Source organism: Entamoeba invadens (assembly GCF_000330505.1).
Source record: "Entamoeba invadens IP1 unplaced genomic scaffold scaff_1105074726367, whole genome shotgun sequence".
NCBI lineage: Eukaryota > Evosea > Mastigamoebida > Endamoebidae > Entamoeba > Entamoeba invadens.
In genome coordinates, this window is record NW_004440445.1 from 152,645 (window position 1) to 172,907 (window position 20,263).

General features: G+C 38.3%; 8 protein-coding genes across 8 annotated transcripts; 2 read left to right on the plus strand and 6 right to left on the minus strand.

Moving 5' to 3' along the window:
* Window positions 1-131: 131 nt before the first annotated feature.
* EIN_150920 (hypothetical protein) lies at window positions 132-713 on the minus strand (the record flags this gene model as incomplete). The annotated part of the gene is made up of 1 exon (XM_004257938.1): window positions 132-713. One exon carries the CDS (start codon window positions 711-713, stop codon window positions 132-134), a length of 582 nt encoding a protein of 193 aa, XP_004257986.1.
* Window positions 714-890: 177 nt separating this feature from the next.
* EIN_150930 (RNA-dependent RNA polymerase, putative) lies at window positions 891-4,320 on the plus strand (the record flags this gene model as incomplete). Its single annotated transcript, XM_004257939.1, has 4 exons — window positions 891-1,106; window positions 1,215-1,273; window positions 1,397-4,073; window positions 4,246-4,320. 4 exons carry the CDS (start codon window positions 891-893, stop codon window positions 4,318-4,320), a joined length of 3,027 nt encoding a protein of 1,008 aa, XP_004257987.1.
* Window positions 4,321-4,504: 184 nt separating this feature from the next.
* On the plus strand, window positions 4,505-12,208 carry EIN_150940 (hypothetical protein; the record flags this gene model as incomplete). Its single annotated transcript, XM_004257940.1, has 1 exon — window positions 4,505-12,208. The coding sequence occupies one exon, from the start codon at window positions 4,505-4,507 to the stop codon at window positions 12,206-12,208; it is 7,704 nt and encodes a 2,567-aa protein (XP_004257988.1).
* A 58-nt stretch (window positions 12,209-12,266) lies between these two features.
* On the minus strand, window positions 12,267-13,013 carry EIN_150950 (hypothetical protein; the record flags this gene model as incomplete). Its single annotated transcript, XM_004257941.1, has 1 exon — window positions 12,267-13,013. The coding sequence occupies one exon, from the start codon at window positions 13,011-13,013 to the stop codon at window positions 12,267-12,269; it is 747 nt and encodes a 248-aa protein (XP_004257989.1).
* A 177-nt stretch (window positions 13,014-13,190) lies between these two features.
* EIN_150960 (hypothetical protein) lies at window positions 13,191-14,723 on the minus strand (the record flags this gene model as incomplete). The annotated part of the gene is made up of 4 exons (XM_004257942.1): window positions 13,191-13,391; window positions 13,517-13,983; window positions 14,038-14,395; window positions 14,466-14,723. 4 exons carry the CDS (start codon window positions 14,721-14,723, stop codon window positions 13,191-13,193), a joined length of 1,284 nt encoding a protein of 427 aa, XP_004257990.1.
* A 472-nt stretch (window positions 14,724-15,195) lies between these two features.
* On the minus strand, window positions 15,196-16,320 carry EIN_150970 (hypothetical protein; the record flags this gene model as incomplete). The annotated part of the gene is made up of 3 exons (XM_004257943.1): window positions 15,196-15,331; window positions 15,396-15,652; window positions 15,715-16,320. 3 exons carry the CDS (start codon window positions 16,318-16,320, stop codon window positions 15,196-15,198), a joined length of 999 nt encoding a protein of 332 aa, XP_004257991.1.
* A 686-nt stretch (window positions 16,321-17,006) lies between these two features.
* EIN_150980 (hypothetical protein) lies at window positions 17,007-18,833 on the minus strand (the record flags this gene model as incomplete). Its single annotated transcript, XM_004257944.1, has 1 exon — window positions 17,007-18,833. The coding sequence occupies one exon, from the start codon at window positions 18,831-18,833 to the stop codon at window positions 17,007-17,009; it is 1,827 nt and encodes a 608-aa protein (XP_004257992.1).
* A 213-nt stretch (window positions 18,834-19,046) lies between these two features.
* Window positions 19,047-20,134, minus strand: EIN_150990 (hypothetical protein; the record flags this gene model as incomplete). Its single annotated transcript, XM_004257945.1, has 3 exons — window positions 19,047-19,831; window positions 19,874-20,057; window positions 20,123-20,134. 3 exons carry the CDS (start codon window positions 20,132-20,134, stop codon window positions 19,047-19,049), a joined length of 981 nt encoding a protein of 326 aa, XP_004257993.1.
* Between the last annotated feature and the right edge of the window lie 129 nt (window positions 20,135-20,263).

Sequence of the window (20,263 nt, forward strand, 5' to 3'; positions counted from 1 at the left end):
ATATTTGTATTTAATATATATTATAACTTTTTTATTAATAATCTAATAAACAAATGATATTATAAATGATATTATGAATTATATTATAAATATTATAACTCATCTTTCTTGAAGTTTTAAATCCAACTCTTTTATAACAAAAAACGATCTGTTGACAAAACTTTTGTCAACGAATCGATGTCCTCTGCACACATTCCACATTTTTCTAAAACTTTTTTGTCGAAAAGATCGGCAATTGAAAGGTGGTTGGTCTTCACAAAACCAAGCAAGTCAAGTTCAACAGCGTGTGACAGTTGTAGCAGAATTCTTGTAGCATCTACAACAATTGGAAGTTCAACTTTTTGTTGAGGTTTTGCTTTTAAAAGCGAGTTTATGCATGTCGCGACAACGTTGTCGTCATCAACAACCGGGACAACGACAAAGGTTTGTGTTGGTCTAAGATTCATGCACAGTTGCCTCACCAACTTCGTTGCACTTCTGCACATCACAAAGACATAAACAGTCTCATCGTCTGTTTGGTGTTGTCGTCTCTGAAGCAACAAGTTGTAGTCCCTATCTGATTCGACCATATTTGCGTCGACAACATCCACGCATATTTTATTTGGAAGCACGATGTCGTGTCTAAGTGCGGCGCTTTCTTTTACTTCGTTGTTCTGTTTCAGGTTGAACAGAATCGCATCTTTTGCAAACCCGCTATGGACTTGGATTGTCATTTCTTCTACTTTTCATTTCTATTCCACCCCATCTTTTGTTCCATTCCATCAATACACTTATCTTGTCAATCACGTCCTTTATTTGTTATAACCATAACTTTTATTAGAAGACCCAAACCAATAATAGAAACTATTTAATAGTAAATTGTTTTTATTTAATAAACTAAAAAATATCATATGTCCAACGACACACAGTCCCCCGTCGTGAACAGACACACCAAATTTAAAAAGGACAACTCAAAGGTTAAAGTAATTCGCTACTGTGAGATGTGTGCGGACGTTGGGTTTGGTTCTTTCGTTACACCATCATCCTACGCCTCTGAAAAGTTCTTTCCAAATTCGTACGTCAATATCTTAAAGTCTGAAGTACAGGTTTCTACAATGGAATATATGGTTTGTTCTTCTGAGGCATTTGTATTATGTTTTAATACAAATATACTATTATTTTTAATACAGTCTGTCGAATGTACGATTTATGGTTTACTAATTATTAACTAATAGTACATTGTACCACACCACACGATCCACCACGTTTTTGTATCGAATACGGATACGAAAACGTTTGTCTTGGTATTAAAACAACCACCACTAATAACAGTACCATCGGCAAGGCGCGCGACGACAATTCAACTTGATTTTTCGCCAACGAAATACGTGAATAGGTGTCGGTCATTATATTTTAGTGTTGATTCGGAATTCATAATGAAAAAGGTGATTCAGGTGTTGCAAAACAATCACAATAGCAGAATGTATAACGACAGATTCATTATCAACATCCCACTTCAATACATCGAGAACTACAACTTCACACCAAAAGTGTATTTTTCATATCCAACGATTCAAGAGACTATTGCGCTGTTTCAATTGGAGGGATTGTATCTCGAGGGGTATATTATGTCCTCACAAATTGATGCAGAGATTGTGTCGTATTTGAAAACCCTCAAGAAGGATATGCTGATATTCTTTAAAAGGCAAACGCAATTGATGGCACTTGAAAATGACTACCTCAGAATATTCAGCTTAAGGCAAGCAATACAGACATGTAAAGAGAAGTTCCACGATTCGATTGGGAAGTCACGCGAAGATGACGTTGTACTGAGAATGGAAGTGAACTCATCAGTGGTTCGAATGAGTTTTGGGTACAATGAATCCAATGCTATTCTCGAGGATTTTTCAGAGGAGTTTCGTGTGAAAATGCTGCGACTTAAGTTTTTGAACAATGAAAATAAGATGCACGTACTTGAAAGGGTGGACACTGATTTACTGGCATTCTACTTGGTCAAGGGGTATTCGTCTTATTTCCAGAATCGAAGGTACGAATTTTTCTTGTCGAACCCGTCACAAAGCAGGTCGGGAGCATGTTGGTTCATTGATAATACCGATGACATTACGCGTGTTGCTGCGTATAATTCGCTTGGAATTGACTTGAAAAGTGCCAAAATTAAGAACTCGGGTATTTTGTTGATGAGAGCTGGACTGTTTGGATCGGATTCTGTAGCTACTGCCGGTATCTACCCCCAGCAAATTAAAAGAATTGAAGATGTAACCAATGAAGGAGGCTACACGTTTTCGGATGGGGTTGGAAGGATCAGTCTTTCACTTGCAAGTAAAGTGTTTGCGGAGTATCGGCGGTGTGGGGAGAATGTCATTCGAGTTGAAGAACCGGCGGCTTTTCAAATTCGGTTTGCTGGAGTCAAAGGAGTTGTATCTGTCGACTGCTTGGATAAGAGTGAGAACATCTACTTCAGGCCATCACAGATTAAGATTGAGGCGTTTCCAGAAAGGGTCCAGAAACTGAGAGTTGTCCAAATACCACAATACAGATCGGGGAGAATGAACGAACAACTTGCTTTAGGGCTTGAGTATCTTGAGATACCGATACCCAATTTCATACAATGTGCGAAAGAATATCTAAGAAAATATTTCACGAGCATTCCAAATGATGAGGTAGTCAGACTCTTCCAGAAGAATGCCAAAAATCCCACGGTAGCAATTGCACTGAAGATGGTGATGGCAGCTGGTCGCGACTCCAAAATATTCGAAGAGCCTTTTGTGAAAGCGAATTCACTTGTCCTTCGAATGGCTATGCTGTCCGAGAAGAGCGATTTTATTAAGTTTGATATTGATAATTCGGCATTTTTAATGGGCGTGATGGACGAAACAGGCATATTAGAAGAGGGACAGGTCTTCATTCAACTCTCCTCGAATTCGGTCTTCGTTCCATCTTCAAGGCTTCTTGCTGTTAAATTCCCAGCTACACATCCCGGCGACTTTTTGCTCTTACGAAATGTTTGTGAAAATGTGTTGTTTGAACGAAAACGCGGGTACGAGCGACTTGCGTATTTAAAGGACGTCATCGTCTTTTCGTCGAAGGGATATCGTCCTGATCCGAATAAGATGGCGGGTGGAGATTTGGATGGTGATGAGTACTTGGTCATTTGGAATCCACTTTTCCTTCCCAAACTTGGTAAGAAGTCACACCCGCCAGCAAATTACGATTTTGAGGAAACACATCTTGAAAGATTCTTGGAATACAACGACATGAAACACGCATTTGTTTCACAGTTATACTCCAAGTATGTGTTGGCACAGATATCGACTTGCCATAAGAAGGCGTGTATGTCATTGGGGATGCAGGACGAGATTTCAAAGGCACTTTCACAACTCATATCCGTGGCGGTTGACGCACCAAAGACGGGGGCAGAGATAGATAGTGGGGAGATAAACGAGTTGGTGGAGAGAGTCAGAGAACAGAAGATCGTTGGGCAGTCCGTACTCATCGCGTTGAAGGACTTTTTCAACCAACAAGTGCCACTTGTGCTTGACAGATTCCACGCGGAGTTGATGGACATAGTCAATACACTTCACTACGATACCATTTTCTTGTCAGATAATATCATCCCAGAGCTCATACCATTTGTGAGAAGAACGAGAAACGAATTCAACAAGCAGATTGAGTTGTACATTAACAAACAAATACCGTACCGAATACAACGAGATACTGAAAGGACTCAACTTGTAGTGGGTGGTGTATTCCGAACAAGTGGAAGTGATCGGTTGGAGTGGGAAAAGGAAGAGAAGGGTGTTATCAACGACCTCGAAAGCTTCATGTTAGCTTATAGAAATCGAGTTGAGCAGGAAGCTGCGCGCATGAAAGTCCCACTGAGGCGTATGATTGACGCGTGTTACAAGATTACATACGATCAGAGGTATTATTGTGAAAATGAATTGTTGGTATATAGATTGACCAGGATAAAGTGTTTACTTTTTCCATGGGCCGTAAGACCACAAAACAACATCTTTTTCACGTCGGTTATCCAGAAGAAGTCACTTCCGAATAATGTCCTTTCAAGAGTGAAAGTTTGGTTTAATTGATTGATTTAATTGTGTGTTGTTTCTTCATGTGACACTGTAAAAAAACAAAATTTATATTTATAGTAACAATAAACTATATTAAGAAATACTTTTCGTAACATCATTTATTCAACAAATAATATATTTTTAATTTATTTTGCTATATCTATAATTTCAGAACTTACCAGATTTTAATTATAATTTAAACTATAAATTATACCACTGGCTAAATAAAGAAAACCCAAAAAGGTGAAAGAGTTCAAAAAAATAATCTGATACAGTCTTTTTTATATAAGAATAATTAATGGGAGTGAACTTATTTTGAATTTTGGATCTTAGTGATAATAATGAAAGAAATAGTATAAACTATTGTAACAAAGAATTAACAATCTAATTTATTAAAAAAGAGAAAAAAGGAATGCCAACTCAAAAAATAGATGGAGAGTGAGGACTACTTCAAACAACTACGAGCCGAAGTCACCGAACCTTTTTCAGAAGCGAAACTTAAACCAACACCCGAAACGAAAAAAGAGGCGGACGCTGACTCGGAGAAATTTGCGAAGCTGTTGGATCGGATTGAAATGAAGTTTTTCACACAAAAGGACATTCCCCCAGACTTCAACGGATTTTTTTTCACGTTGGTATACAACGCTATTCGAGCACTCAGCGACTCGATTCTTCGAGACCAGAATTTCCGAAATGAATGTATTGAAAGACTCTTCAATTTTTTAAATCGAACGTATCAACCTGATTTTTTAGTCAATGTCTTGATATTGGCGAATAACCTCTTTGAGAAAGGACAAGAAAGAGTCGAACTGATTGCAGTCAATTTGATTGACGAATTCTTAATGAAAAATGTCGAAGAGTTCAAGAAGATACTCAAAACAGAACAAAAAGCAGACGCGTTTCTGAGTAATTTGAATCAACTGATAATGGGGAAATTGTGGCAATACGTGTCACCGGACTTTAATCAGAAAATAGTCAACCAACAATTCTTCTATGAGTACGTGTCGAGACCATGTAAGGCAGATGTGCTCACAGAAATAGCGAAATTACTGTTGAACTTCACCGATGAAAGAAACGATTTACTCCGAGGAAACGTGTTTGCTGATTTGTTGTACAACACCATGCTCGCACTTGACGATCCGTTGCCAGTCCAAACTATGACGAATTTGAGAATCAGAATTCAGTTGTATAAGGCGTTTTATAAGTTCGCGGCGGTATATATTCGAGCATACAAGATGTCCCCAGACAAAGCGAAAGAAGTCAAAAGAATGCATGAAAAGTTTCTGTTGCTCATGAATGACTCATTCATATATCCAAGAGAACTGTTGTTTGATAATATGAATACTCAAATTGATGTGAATGTCTTGCTTGAAAGCGCAAAGGATATACTCAAAAACATCGACTGCCAACCAAATTCAAGACTGATTGTCGTGTTCAATAGAGCACTGGAGATCGTCGCGAAGGTCAACATGCAGAGTTTAACAACACTCAAAATCATTTCGATGTACAAAACGTCCTGGGAAATTGCACCTTCCCATCGACTCGGTATACATAACTTGATTCATCCGATGAGATTCATTAAACAGGTCTTCGATAATATATGCCAGAACAAGAACGTGTTGATGGAAGTTAAGAAGCAAAGTGAACTGACGCTGAGATGTTATAGACTTGCGACACAACATCTCACCACAATCATTCAGCTCATTACGATATTACCAAACCCAATGGAAAGTATCAAACACTTTTTCTGGAACACCACTTCAAGAAACACCCCTCGGATCATCGAAAATGTGTTTGAATTTTTGAAACTGATGGTGGACTTACTTCCGACAGTAGTCGAAACTTTTCAACAACCCGCGAGTGGAAACGAAGAAGAGATGGAGAAACTACTTTTTGACTTTTTTAAACAATGTATACACAATACAATCATGGTAGTTTCATGCGACGACAAGCAGTGCCTCAGTTTTGGAATCAACAACTCGCCAACACCGGAGCCAATGAAGAAGATATTAATGCGAATCCAAGCGAACAACCGCCCGGAGAACGATAAGCAAATTGATGTCATTAAAAAGAGTGTCAGATATTTGATGAAAAGAGTTATTGAGTTGCCAACAAACAACGCATTAAAGGTGTTGTCGTTGTACGATGAATTTTTGGTGTTTTTGGACAAGTATGTCATGGAAGTCACATTCTCGACATTTCTCGAGATGATGGAGAATACCGACAAGATAGAAGACGTTGCTATCATGTTCAAACGAATATGTATGAAGATCAAGTCGTTTATAGACCCCGTCATATCAAACCAGGTGGCCCTCGGAAGTAGTTTTGACATTGCAGATTATCAACAAACACTGACTCTTATTGTTGGGAAATGCTTTAAACAGATGGTGAAATACTTGACAGAAGATGACGAAATTGATGTGGAACCATATGTCAATATACTCGAAGGATGTTATCTGCTGTATCCGCTCGAGGTGGTGTCGTGTCTTGGAGAAAAGACCGTGGAAGTTTTTTCAAAGATTTATTTGAACAATCCATTCAGCGAAATTCCGTTCTACTACTTATCAAAATACATCTCTTCACTTAGCGACCCAAATGAAATATACAACTTACCAAACCCACTACTCAGAATTGCGGAAATGTGTATTAAGCTTCCACTCCATATGAACAAGTTACTCTCATTTTTATATATCAGTCTCCCGATCGCGTCGACGGTGATTTGCTGTAAAAAAGTTTCGGAGAGTTTCAGATCGACAGCACACAGATATTTAAACATTGTTTGCTCGATATGTCCCCCAGCAGTGTTATACAAATTCATTCCATCAGTCGACAATTTGAAGAAAGCACTCGCCGAAATGATTGGTTCAAACACGGTTATGGACTTCCCAAAACATGACAACATACAGACGAAACCTCCTTCGATGTACATCGAGGAACCATTCAAAACATCTCTTATATCAGCTTTGGCTTCTCTTGCAGTATTACCACATGACACCACACCGAAGATCCAAAAGCCTGTATTGTACAATTTGGAACTCAAAGGGTCTCCAATCACTTTTGACTTGTTTCCGTTCTGTGAAGAGTACTTGGCGATGATTAAGAAGCAACCGGAAAATGTCAAGAATATGATAGCGGGTCTCAAGTCGATGATCAAACACCAACCCCACCCAGCGTTATTTACATTGTATTTCGCAACACTGAACGTGAAAATTATCGACGAAAAAATGGATGAAATAGATATTTACGACATTAGAATTTCAATGAAGAGGGAAATGAAAATGATGTTCGAGGGGTTTGTCAACTTTTTGGAAGATGTTGAGACTCTAGAAGATGAGAAAGGGTTTACAGCAGTGTGTGACGATGTTTTAAATTTGGTGAGCGAAACTGGGGGGTTAGAACCGAATAGGGAGGGGTTGGTATATTTCGTGAGTTTGATTGGAAAGCACGAGCAAGGCTTGTCCTTTGATTTGCATGCGGTGGAATTCATTCTTAAATACTCTCTCAAATACACGGATTGGCTTTCTGTTGAAAGTCACATTGTTGTGAGATATCTTTTCGATGTTACACAACGAATGTATCACAATAGAACTATCAATCGAATATTGGATTCATTATTAAGTCCAACGTCATTGGACTCTATCATACAAACAATTGATGACTCACTCCCAAGATGGTTGCACGATTTATTTGTGTCTGTTATTACTTCAGATAGTCCAGAAGGTGTTCCTTACATCATTGAATTCTTCAAAAGAAATTCGCAACATCCAGAGATATCTCTGTTACTGTCATTTGACATCGACCCAACGAATTACAATTTCAATGATATTTTTGGATATCAATTATCGATATTGGAATTCATGGTGGACAAATTCAAAACACATCAAGCATTCAAGTCTAAGGTCGATACAATATTGAAAATAAAAATACCACGACAGTACATCATTCGACTTGAGACATTGATGTTGAAGTGTTGCGATCAACAAAGATTCACTCAGTTTGTACGCGAGTGCACACAAAGCAAAGATGTGAATATATCGAGCCACTTTTGTGCCGTACTTGAAAAGCTTTTTGAAACCAACCCGACGATGGTTGAAGAAGAACTGAACAAAATCGACCTCCTCAACATCGGGAGATATAGACACACCAATTTGTTCAGTTTCATTTTGCGAAAAGGAAAAGGGCAGTTGAAAGACAAAGTGCAGCAAATTGTCAGTGAGAGCATCGAACAAGTTTCAACTGACATTGTGAACAAAGTACCAGTGCACAAGTTCGTGAGTCAATTAGACGACTTTTTTGTTCATAAGTACAATGCGGAAGGGATATGCGGAGTCATTACAGAGCTTAAAGGAATGTATGAGTACAGACACATTTTATGTATTATCCAGTCACTTAAAAGGGTTTTGAATTTGAACCCACAACAAAGTGTTGCAACCATTATGGCTGAACAAGACAGTGCTCCAAAAATTTTATATCTACTCGCTACAATGCCCGACCTTGACATCTTCCCATTGGTATTCCAACATCTCCTCGGCGACCCAAATTCACTCTGGAAGAAGGACAACGGACCAATTGCACTTCTTCGTTTCTTTGTGAAGTTTTCACAAAGAAAACAAATGCCAGACGACATGAACAACGCGATTATTAATTTGTCGTATAACACGACTAAACCAAGTGACGAAGTTGTCATCGATTACACAAAAATACTGCTCAACATCTCGAGATACCAAATGAATAATCCAGAGCTTCTCCGACAAATTCTTGTGACACTTGAAACAAGCGAACAAGAAAAATTCCAATTCGTGATGCTCCATTTTATTAAAAATTTCCCGACTGACGTGAAAAACGTGTTTTTGACAATGCGGGCGATTAACGAAGCAGTTGAAGGGAGGTGGAGACTGTTGGTTTATGCGATGCAATTTATTGTTGTTCCTTTGATTCGAACGCACACAAAAGAGTTTAATGGGAATGTGATGGACGAGTTGAGGAAAATGCTGATGGTTGTTCCAAACACACCAAATGTGACGATTTTCGATGAGGTCCAAGGTACACAGCTCCATGTATTTATCGAAGCAGTGTCAATCAGTCAAGAGTTCCTTGAACCCTTAAGAAGTGTCATTTTGGAAAACAACTCCTCGCCAACATCATTACACAATGCTTGTTTGAAGTTACATGCGCAGTTGTTGGTATACAAACCGGGGTGCGGGTTGTTCTTAGACAAGTTACTCGAAGAGTTGCTTGAACTTCCGATCAACGAAATTTATTTCAACTCGATTTCAATTGGCAATATCGAGATTGAAACAATTCAACACTTCTTCGAGTCGAACAGCGAAGAACAGCAGAATATATGCAAAATTATTTTGAGACACATCAACTCGACGTATCAAGAGAATGTCCTTCCATTCACGTTTCCAGTCAAATACTTCTATGTGTTTTACCAACAACGAAGACTTTTTGTGCCGACCATTTTGAGGTCAATTGAACACTTTGAAGAGCGGCGTGAAATGATTAAATGCATTGACTTGAGTGAGTTGATTATGAACTGGGAAAGATTCAGAGTGAACGAGAAAATGCACCCATTGAGTGATACACCGGTGTTGGTGTCTATCATGGAGAAATGCGCAAATCAGGAACACGACAACGACTCGTTGTTCCAACCGTGTTACAAAGTAGTTGTGAATAACTTCAAAATACAAGCGCAGAACATGTTGGGGTCGAAGCCAAAGACTCTTGTCAACCAAACGAAGCACAACATGAAACGGTTGACGGATTGCATTGACTCTATTTTGACGATTTGGGGAAGTGAAGCAAAGAAGCCGCTGATGTCTTACAACGAATTGACTGAATATGATCCTTCAGTCGACAAATCGTTAATTAAGGAATTCTTGATTGCATGTGCCAGAGCAGATCCACCAATTTTGTATGAAGAAGGAAAGAAGTTTTTGTATGAAGCGACGCAAGAACATGAAGAGGAGTATGTCCCATTGGTAAAAGGGTATTTGGTTGATCCGCGATTTGACAATGAAATGAACAATTTGCTGACAAATCGATTTATACCGTACGATTGCTTTGCGTGTGTCAAGGAGTTTGTTGAAAGAAAGAAGATCAAAGCGACTGCTGTTGTTGGGAAGGTCTCTGAGAAGTATGTGGCGTACTTAAAACAAATAACTGGGAACGACGCGTCGATGTGTCAAACTCCACTTTGCGAACGATTAAAATCGATTTTGGAAATACTCATTGGTATCGACACTGATGAAGCAAGACGCCAAATAATGGTATTGGGGAGAGAGCTCTTTGACAAATTGGCCGAGTCAAAAACACAACTCAGTGGAGAAGAGAAGTTGGTGACACAGTACATGGACGTTCTAAGCAAATGTGGAAAGCGCGAAGAAATGGTATTAAAAGCGATGTCCAAATATTTTACAAATGCGGAGAGAAATGTTGTTGAAACGCAGAGGATCGACTTTTTGGAAATGATGATTGCGGAAGACGACATGGTGTTGAGTGTTAGAAGTGTTGGTATGGAGAATCCAAGCACTGCGACTCGATACGTCGAAAAGTTTGTGAAACGATTGAAAGGCACCGATTTGATGTCACTGTTTGTTGAAATTGTGAATAACAAAATACCAAACGAGTATCATACAGAAAAGTGGGTTGGTGTGTTTGTCAGTGTGTTGTTAAAGAAACTCGAACCGGACAACTTCCTCGGAGACATTGTTTTGACGAACTTGAAACTTGCAGAACGGCTGTTTGTTGCAATTGTGATGAACGTGTCGAGTAACCAAGAAATAGTGAAAACACTCAAATTGATATATAACAAGAGAAGGGACAAAAACGAAGTAATTATGCTTGAAGTGATGTGTGAGAATAACGTGAGTGTCGGGGACTTGTGTTTGTACGACAGTGATGCGATGAAATTCTATGGGAAAGGCATCAAATTTTTGACAGAGAATTTTGTGAAGTACCAGAAGCCGGAGTTAGTGTCACAACTTTACACGTTTCTTGTGAACAATCCAGTCGAGAAGTACAAACTACTCGCACCAATGATGAAAAATCAGAGACTCAAATATTGTATGGAACAATTCCCGACACATGCGGAGTCGTTGCACAATATCACAAAGGATTTGCTGACGGAGATGCAAGCAAACAACGACGAAGAATATCGATATGCAGCCGAGTTAAAGATAGATTTGGCACTCATGTTGAATTTGTACAGGCCGTTAATGAAGTATGGCGAAGCCGCAATTAAAATGGCACAAACGGAAGAGGAGAAGCGAAGAATCAACGACTTGATGTCGACATGTTTGTTCAATTTACCGGAGGAAGGGGAGAAAGAGTACACAAATGGAAACCCATGTTTGCAGTGCGTTTATCAAATGTGTCAAAAACTCACAATGGAGCGTGCAGATAGAACAAATTTCAACTCCGAATTCTCACAACTATTAGTGAGGCTTGTGGAGGTTTTAGAGACCAACATACGAAATTGCGATTTGGACAATCAATTTATGGTCGAAGACATTTGCACAATGGCTGTGATTCTTAAAGAACTCATCGAAACGCAATTCTTCATGCTCTTTTACAACGCCAACGCCAATTTGAATCAAACCCTTGACAAAACAGCAACGTATTCAATTTTGTTCTGCAGAGATTTGAACACAAAGGAGTTGTACGTTGTCCGACAGTATGCGCTGACACACCACAAAAAGACATTTGAATATTTGAGTAACAAGAAGACGTCAAGTGCCGCGTACAACGCACTTATCCAGAAATTTGAGAAGCTTGAGATATTGAATCAAATTGAGTTTGCGCGGTATCATCGGCGAATGCACTTGTTCTCTCCAGCAATAACGATTTTAGAAGATGTCAACAAGAAGTTAGAGAAGAAGCAAGGAGGGGAGAAACAAGGCCTTGAAAAACAGAACGAGGAGATCAACAATTTGTTTATTCGAGTGTTACTTGAGATGGCACTCAACGCGGACGCATTGGAGCGTCCATTACAAATGGTCAAGATTATGCAAACGACTTACGACAATTACATCCACCCCGTGATTGAGTCGAATGCGAACACAAAGAACAACGAAGAGATCAATATGTTCTTCCAGATAATGAAAGTGTTGCATTACCCAACAATTGACTGATGTTTTAGTTTGTCTTTGTCTTTGTCTCCACTGAAGAGAATACAATAACTGAAGTCTTTCAATTAAAATTCTTGACCCATCCTACGAAATACACCTCCGACTGAATGTGCCCCTCATTCGGATCAAAGTGATACTTCAAGTAACACTGGAACCCAAGAAGGTTATACCCATATGTGATCACACCAACATCCTCTTTGTATTGGTCCTGTAACTTATCATCAGTTTTGTCCCCCATTTCAACTTGGTCGATTTTCCGTGTTATAAACTTGAATGGCTTTTGAAGCTCACCACAAGAAAGTTGCAAGTAAATGATATCGACGATAACGACTACATAAAGTCCACCCATCGAGAAATTCTTTTTGAGCACGGCGTCGAATGAAATCGAGACGACAATGGCTGTGAAAAACGACGCACATAACGCGATCATGTAAAGGGTGTGGAAGAGGTTTGCGAGTTTGACGAAGAGGTTGGGGCGCTTCACATCAGTGAGTAATGTGAACACCGGGTGTGTCCTCACCGCCATGACCATAAAAGCCAGAATGAACAAATACACAACGAAAGCAAAGCCTGAAAGTCCAATTGCGATGGCCGAGAGAAGCTTTCCGTTCTCTTGGGGGTGGACAAAAAACTCGCAGCACACAAGCGAAAACCCAACAACCAACAAGATGAGTTGGATGACGTGGTGGAGGATAATATGCACCATAATCTTCTTATTTCGTTTAATCAAAGTCCACACCCGATCCTTCGACGCAGGGACGGGTTCATAATTTTCTTCCTTCAAAAGATGTGTTGTGTCTTTAAACATCTGAGATGGATTGTAAATTCTCTTGAGAGTTCTACTCTTACAGAATTTTTTGTGAACAATGAAGTGTAGTTTGTATTTACTATATGTATAGAATTTGTTTTGTTCGTGTTCAAAACGTCGAACTAATATTTGAACTATCTGGAAAGCTATTAATTATAGATTAGGGAGTTAAAAGACTCAGACAAGTGGGTTTGAAGGTTGCATGGAAGCAAGGCTACTCTTTCGCTGTCGCTTGAAAGTTCGTAAGAACTTTGGGTCGACGTTGAGGGCTGGGCCGTCTTGAGAATCGGAGTAACATACTCCGTCAAAGAGAGCCGGGTATATTCCGTATATCTCTTGCTCTGAAAGCACTTCGATGGTCTTTAGTGATTCTATTTCCTGCTATTCAGTTATTACGAGGTTACAATAGTATTGTTATAATTAATATTATTAATATTATAAGAAGAATCAAGTGTTCTTATAAAAGAGTTATAGAATAAGAATAGAATACTATTCAAACAAACGAAAATTTCCTCTTGGTAGTCGATCATTGTTGATAATGCGTTGTTCAGAACTGGTGCTATCACTGCTATTGACGTGAACCCCATATCAGCCTTTCTCATCAAACCAGGAGCAAGGCAAACCGCAATTGCTTGCGAATTCATTTTTGTGTCCTTTGTGTTTGTCACATTCTTACAGAGAAGAAGAAGACGTCGAATGAAGATTTGGTTCTCGATGGGGAATTTTATGATAAGTCTCCTGATGTCGTTGATGACTTTGTTCTTATCTTCGCTCTCCATAACTTTCACAAGTGGTTGCAAGAATTCCTCGGGCCAAATTGGTTGTGGAAGGTCTCGTATGAATTTTTTGAGGATTGAAGATAGAACAGTGTTGTCAAGAGTCTTTGTGTCGACTATTCTAATTTCATCGAAGTAATTGTTTATTCTCTCAGTATCAGAAGACAGTCGAAATAATGTGGTTTTATCTCCTTCTCTTTATTAATATGTTTTATACTATTACTTAACTATACTAACAAAGAACAAACCGGAATTCGCTATTGTTGTCATAATCCTCTCTATGCCAACAGGTAGACGGGTTGGGGGTGTCTTTTCGTCGTCCAAAATTTGTCGCAAAGTCTTTGTCCGATAGGACACACTTGCTTCTGTATCTTCGCGAAACTCTTTCATCACTTTTTTGGCCACCGCATCAAACTGTCCGCCTTTTCCAATCGTCGGGAAATACTTGTCGATTCTTAAAGCGAATGAAGAGATTGCTGCATACCTACATATATTCGATTTCTTGTTTTGGTGGATTTTTGATATTTCTGGGTCGTCCGAGCAAGTGATATCGTCCAACGATAAGTTGTATTTCAAGTCCTGTGACAATTTTTCGAATATCCCGCCCTACATATCAGTGATATTCTCGTGATTTGTATTGCATGTGATACAGTACATTTTTTAATAATATACAAACGATGTTTTTAAGTGAGTCACTGACTAGCGTTTGATATGCAGTCGATGCTTTCAGTGTGTTTGAATACGATGACTCGTACGACGAGTTTGTAACCATATTCGACAACGAATTCAAATGAGATTTGAGTAAAGTGATCGTCTCAGACACTTTAACTAATTGTTGCGAAATATCTTGTGAACGTATCTCGACAAGTTCAAACAGTTGATCAATGTCACCAAGAACTTCCTTCTTCTCCTTCTTCGACTTTTTGCTACTCATTTGGTTTTTCAGTTTTAATTCTTTTTACTATTTATTATTTTATTCTTTCTAAGCGGTGTTTTATCAATTTATTCGTTTTTTTTAAATTAAACTTGAGTTTACTATAAAAAAGTTAATGAGAGTAACTTCTGATACTTTTTAACACTAAACCATTTTTTTATTATATTTAAGTTATTTTTTATTATTTTATGATTCAATAAAATCAAATGGGTTAGATTGGCGTCAGTTACGAAAGAATTGGAAACAATGAAAAGTAATTAGTTTTGTGTATTGTTTTGTTTGATTTGTGAAGTTCACATGTGCGAAAAACAAATGTGGCCTAAACTAGAAATTATAAATAAAATATATATATAAAATAGTTGTTATCCATTTTTACAACCACGTCTGAAAATACTCAACCAAAAAACAAACTATTTAACTATAATTAAATCAACTAAATGATACTATATAACATACACATGTAACACGTCGCTCACTTGCACCTCCTTAACCGCAGAATCCATTTGTAGCAAGTCTCTGTGTTTGTCAAGAAGCACTCGAGTGCGACAAACCACTTCTTCGAGTCATATGCCAGGAAGTCCATCCCATTGATGGAGTCGTCCGTTAGTCTGTTTGTCACACCATTTATTCTGAACTTCCTAGTATTTTTAAGTATAAAAATAGAACACAAACTTATAAACCAAGAAGAACATCTGTCCAGACTCCAACAACAAGACGTTGCTCAGTTCCAATAGCATTTTTAAGAAGCATTGCAGGACCATTCGATTATACTTCTTAGTCGTGCCAAAGTCTTTTGGTATCAACACAAATGCGTCTTTCGTTTGTTTTCCAAATGTGGTGCTTTGTGCGCATTGATATTCATAATTCAACATGTTAGCCAAACACTTGAGTTGACTATATAACATCCCGAAAATGATTGGGATAGGCTTCTATTCATTAAGTACTTGAATACTATATATGTACTATAACATCGAGTTTTCTAAAGACAAACTGCTCGAGTGATTTTGTTGATGAAACTCATCGAAGATGTGTCGGGGATGATCAGACTCTTTCGAAAGAGTTGATCCCATGTCGATACCTTTTGTGCCGGTAAATTACTTAAAAGGTATCGACTCCCTCTTTCTCGTATCACCTTTTCTTTCAGTCTCATGCCCATCTCGACAAAAGCTCCTTCTATGTATACAAATTGAATGACATTCTTGTTAACTATATTGCCAGCTTTTCTCACTGCATGTTCTTTATCTTTGAGCTCTAAATTGACGTGTACTAAACTCTCCACTTCATTCTCAAGATGTTCTATTTCACTGGTAAGTGTTGCTATTTCGTGATCTGCTTTTTGGACGTCATCAAACAACGTGCACGTCGCAATTTTTATCATGTCGATGTCATTTTGAAGGTCCGTTAGTGTACTTTCACAGTCCGCGCGTTGGACCGGATAACAGTGTTTGCACGGGATTCCAAAATCCTCGAATTGTTCAAGCATCGCACCAAACCATTGGTAAAACTCGAACCCGGGCAAATTTTCATTCTTCTCAGTCGGTGTCAACCCCCCGCACTTAATTTTTCTTCTTGATGAAAAGAACTTCTTGCTGGTCATGTCTGTGCGTGAATATGAGTATTAACTTATAAAAAAAGACTGTGGCTTTAATACAAAAGTCTTTGTATTAAACCATACTAAACAAAATAATATGTATAGTATTAGTAGACAAACTGTGCGATTTCCTCTTTGAATATTTCGAGAACTCTGTTGGACACAAAATCTCTGGCGGTGACATGGACATTTGAATGTCCCCAGTTGTAAAACTGGACGGTTCAATTTTTTCGTTGATGTGCGATGAAGTACTTTTACTCATCCCAAACTTTTGAGGACGAGTAGAAGAAAATGGCTCAACAAATTCTTTTCCCAGTGGAGTGTTTGTTGGTGTTTCTCGTTCAGAAAATTTCAAAGGAGAACCATCTCCACTTTCATATGTATTTGTGATGGTCCGAATTTTTTCGTCTATAATCAGAGGACACCCACAGCCACGACAAAACATCGATTCTATCAGAGTTGTGTTCTTCGACATGTTTCTTCTATCTTTTCAGTTCAAGTTTATGTTGTGTTGAATGTTCAATTCATAATAATAATAAATCAAACATTAATAATAATCAAACTATAATTTTACTTTATTCTAAATTAATTTATATTAATATTATAATAATAATAATATATTATATATTATTATTGTAATTTATTATTATTAGAATATAATACAAAGAAATAAAAACAACACACACAGAAAGTCAGTTAATTACTCTAGAAAGGTCAAAAGTAGTGTTAACGACAGTGCCATTACTACTGATAATGTAGGGCTCTGTCAAGTTCTTTTTGTGATATGCCATTTGCATTTCAGCTTGTTTTACCATATTTTCTGTTGGTGGGTAATATGGGATGAAACACGCTGAATTGAACTCGACGATTGTCTTGCAATCGTCTGTGATACGGTGTGGATATCTGTCGTACCCAATTTTCAATTTGACTTTACCAGTGAACGCTTCATCGCCAAACGGGGAGTTAGTGATCTCAAACCAACTCTCAATGAACGATGGGAATGGCAATTTTGATAAGTCGATATCGACAGATCCTATTAATTCGTCGCTCAACAAACTTCGTTTGTCATACAAATAGACAACAACATTTCTCCGATTCTTTTCTGGAACCACATTAAACTCGACGTTCTGGAATATCGGCTCTGTTGATTTGATTTCTTTTGATTTGGTCATTTTACCATCACCACCCACCACTGCAGCATAAACTGCTGGTGGGGAACTTGCATTTCTGCACTTGAGACCTGCCGCTTCTAATACAAAAATAGATACACATGGGTTGGTGATATCACTCAATAGCGCTTGTGGAGTGATATCAAACATACTATTCCAAATCACCTTCTTATTGATATGGTCGAACACACACTCTTTGTTTTTGTGTTTACCAAAAGTGATACCAGGGGGTAATAACACACTCTTCCAGAGTGGATATACTGTATCAATCAATGGTTCTCCATTTTCAACATTACTTACTGTTCGATTCATATGGTTTAAGTACAACACTCTTCCGTCGAGGGTCTGCACCTTCTCCACGCCATCTTTAATAGTTGTTGGGTATTGTGGGGGCAGTTCCATTCGACCGTCACAGAATGTCGGGACTTCGTTTGGACAAATCTTGACTCCCAAGTAATTGGCGTAGACGTCTATCATCTCTTGATGTGGTTTTCTCGCTATGATCTTCACTGGGAAACACGTTTCTGCAGTTGAATTTAAGATTCCTTGAATGATACATTTGACTGATATAAAGTGTCGATAATTCTGTGTGAATGTGATGAACGATGGGTTTGTTGTGTATGATATCGGAAACATAATGGACTGCCCTATAGTCGGGTTGATCGGATCAATTTTGAGATTTGCTTGATTGTAGACCGTTTTAATGCAACTACTCCCTTCATTATACACTCCCACAAGCGCAATGGTTACTTCCTTCACATTAGAATTGTTTGGAAGAATCGACAAGGTCACATCCATATCATCTCCTTGTAAATACCCCATCTGATTCTGTGCCACAGTCACCACCATCTTCCCCAACATTTTACTCACAACGACGGGAACTTGTTCTGGTACGTCGTAATTGTATAGCACTGGAAAATCACATGAAGTTCCTTCAAACCGATTTCCATCAGATTCGTACACAATGGGGTGAAGAGAATACGTCGATTTGAATGGTTTGTTGGGGACAATTAAAGACGGTGGGAAGGAAGGAGGGAGAGTAAACATGAAAGAGAACGAGTAAGTGCCAAAAGCGTACTCAGTCTTGACATTTGGCACAAATCCGCTGCACTCAAAAGTGTTGATCAAAGTGTTTTGTGTCTTAGTACCGCCTGTAAGAAGTTCTGGGTCGTTCTCGTGGCGAAAAGTGTTTCTCTCGTCGCACGTCTTCTTCACGTCGTCTTGTTTCAGTTCGACAAAAATGCGTTGGACGAAAGACGGAGCCAAAACCGTCATAAATACAACGCCGCTACATGGTTCTCCAGCGACTCCGTATTGCGACAAAACAATTTGTGATCTTATCTTTGCCATTTTAATGAATAACAAGTTCATCTGAATACCTTTATTTCTGATTGTTTTGATTTTATCATTCATTTTTCATTCTGAAATGTGCCGGAACTATTCCTCTTTCTTATACTAAACTTAGAACACTGTATTATAACATTTAGATGATATGTAATAGACAAAAATAAACAAAAATAAGTTGTTGATATATTACAAGGGGTATCTCTTGTTTCTATGGTATCACAAAAGTAACAACACAAGGATCAATAGACCTATTGAAGCACTCATTAAGCCTGCTGAAGAGTTATCATCATCATCTCTGTTTAGACATCTTCCTTTGTCATCCGGTAAAGAATAAAGCGCATCTACAGTCAATGGTTGACATAACAAACAATCATTATACTCATTCCGCTTGATACATGAACTCTCCTTACAATATCCAGAACTGGGTTCATAGCCTGAAGCACACACTTCACACACCTCAGAATACTTGGAACACTCTAAACAATGTTTCACATCGCATAGGCGACACATTGATGAAATTGGCGCGGAATTCTTTTGACAATCAAAACAAGTAGTTGACGTGTTTACACACGTTTTACACTCTGCAGAACACAATTCGCAGGTGTATGAAGATGTCAAGAAATAGCCCGAGAAGCATTCAGTGCATACTATTTCCCCTTTTAAATTGTGCGAAGTCGATCGACACCGGTTTGCAGGGATTTCATAACACGATTTGGTGTCGTATGATAATCCGTACCCCATTTCACAAGTCTCACAATAATCACTGTTCTCAAAAAATGTCTGACAATGACTGTCAAATTCATAACACTCGGAATTTGCATCGTTATAGGAACAATGCCTGTTACACGATGAACACGCTAGTATCGGCGTTGTACTTGTGCAATTTGTTGTTTCGTTGAATGTGCATTCTTCACATTGTTTATTAAAAGAAGTGTAAAACCCCGGTGCACACACAGAACATTGTGACGCGTATGTACATTTAGAACAATTGTCGATACACTCTATGTGTTACTCAAAGTAATTTAATTGACACAATTACAAACTTGAACACGTGTTGTTGTCATCCAAATAATACTTGTCATCGCATAAAGTACACGTTTCAGTGTTGTTATACTTCAAACATCCTTCTATATAATTACCACTGACACAAGTGTTGTTGTTTCGATTGGGATATAATACACCATAACATTCAGTGCATATGCCATCAGAGTCTACACGAAGGCAATTCTTCACAAGAATTTCTATGTATTAATACAATTCTATTAATATATTATACATTATAATATTCAAACAAACTGTTGCATTTATTGTTCTTTAAATAAAAACCTATATCACATTGTTGACATTTACTTGCTATATAACGCGAACAATGCGGAACTAATTGTGTACATTTGTTGTTAAGTAAATAATAGTTTGGTTTGCATTCATCACAC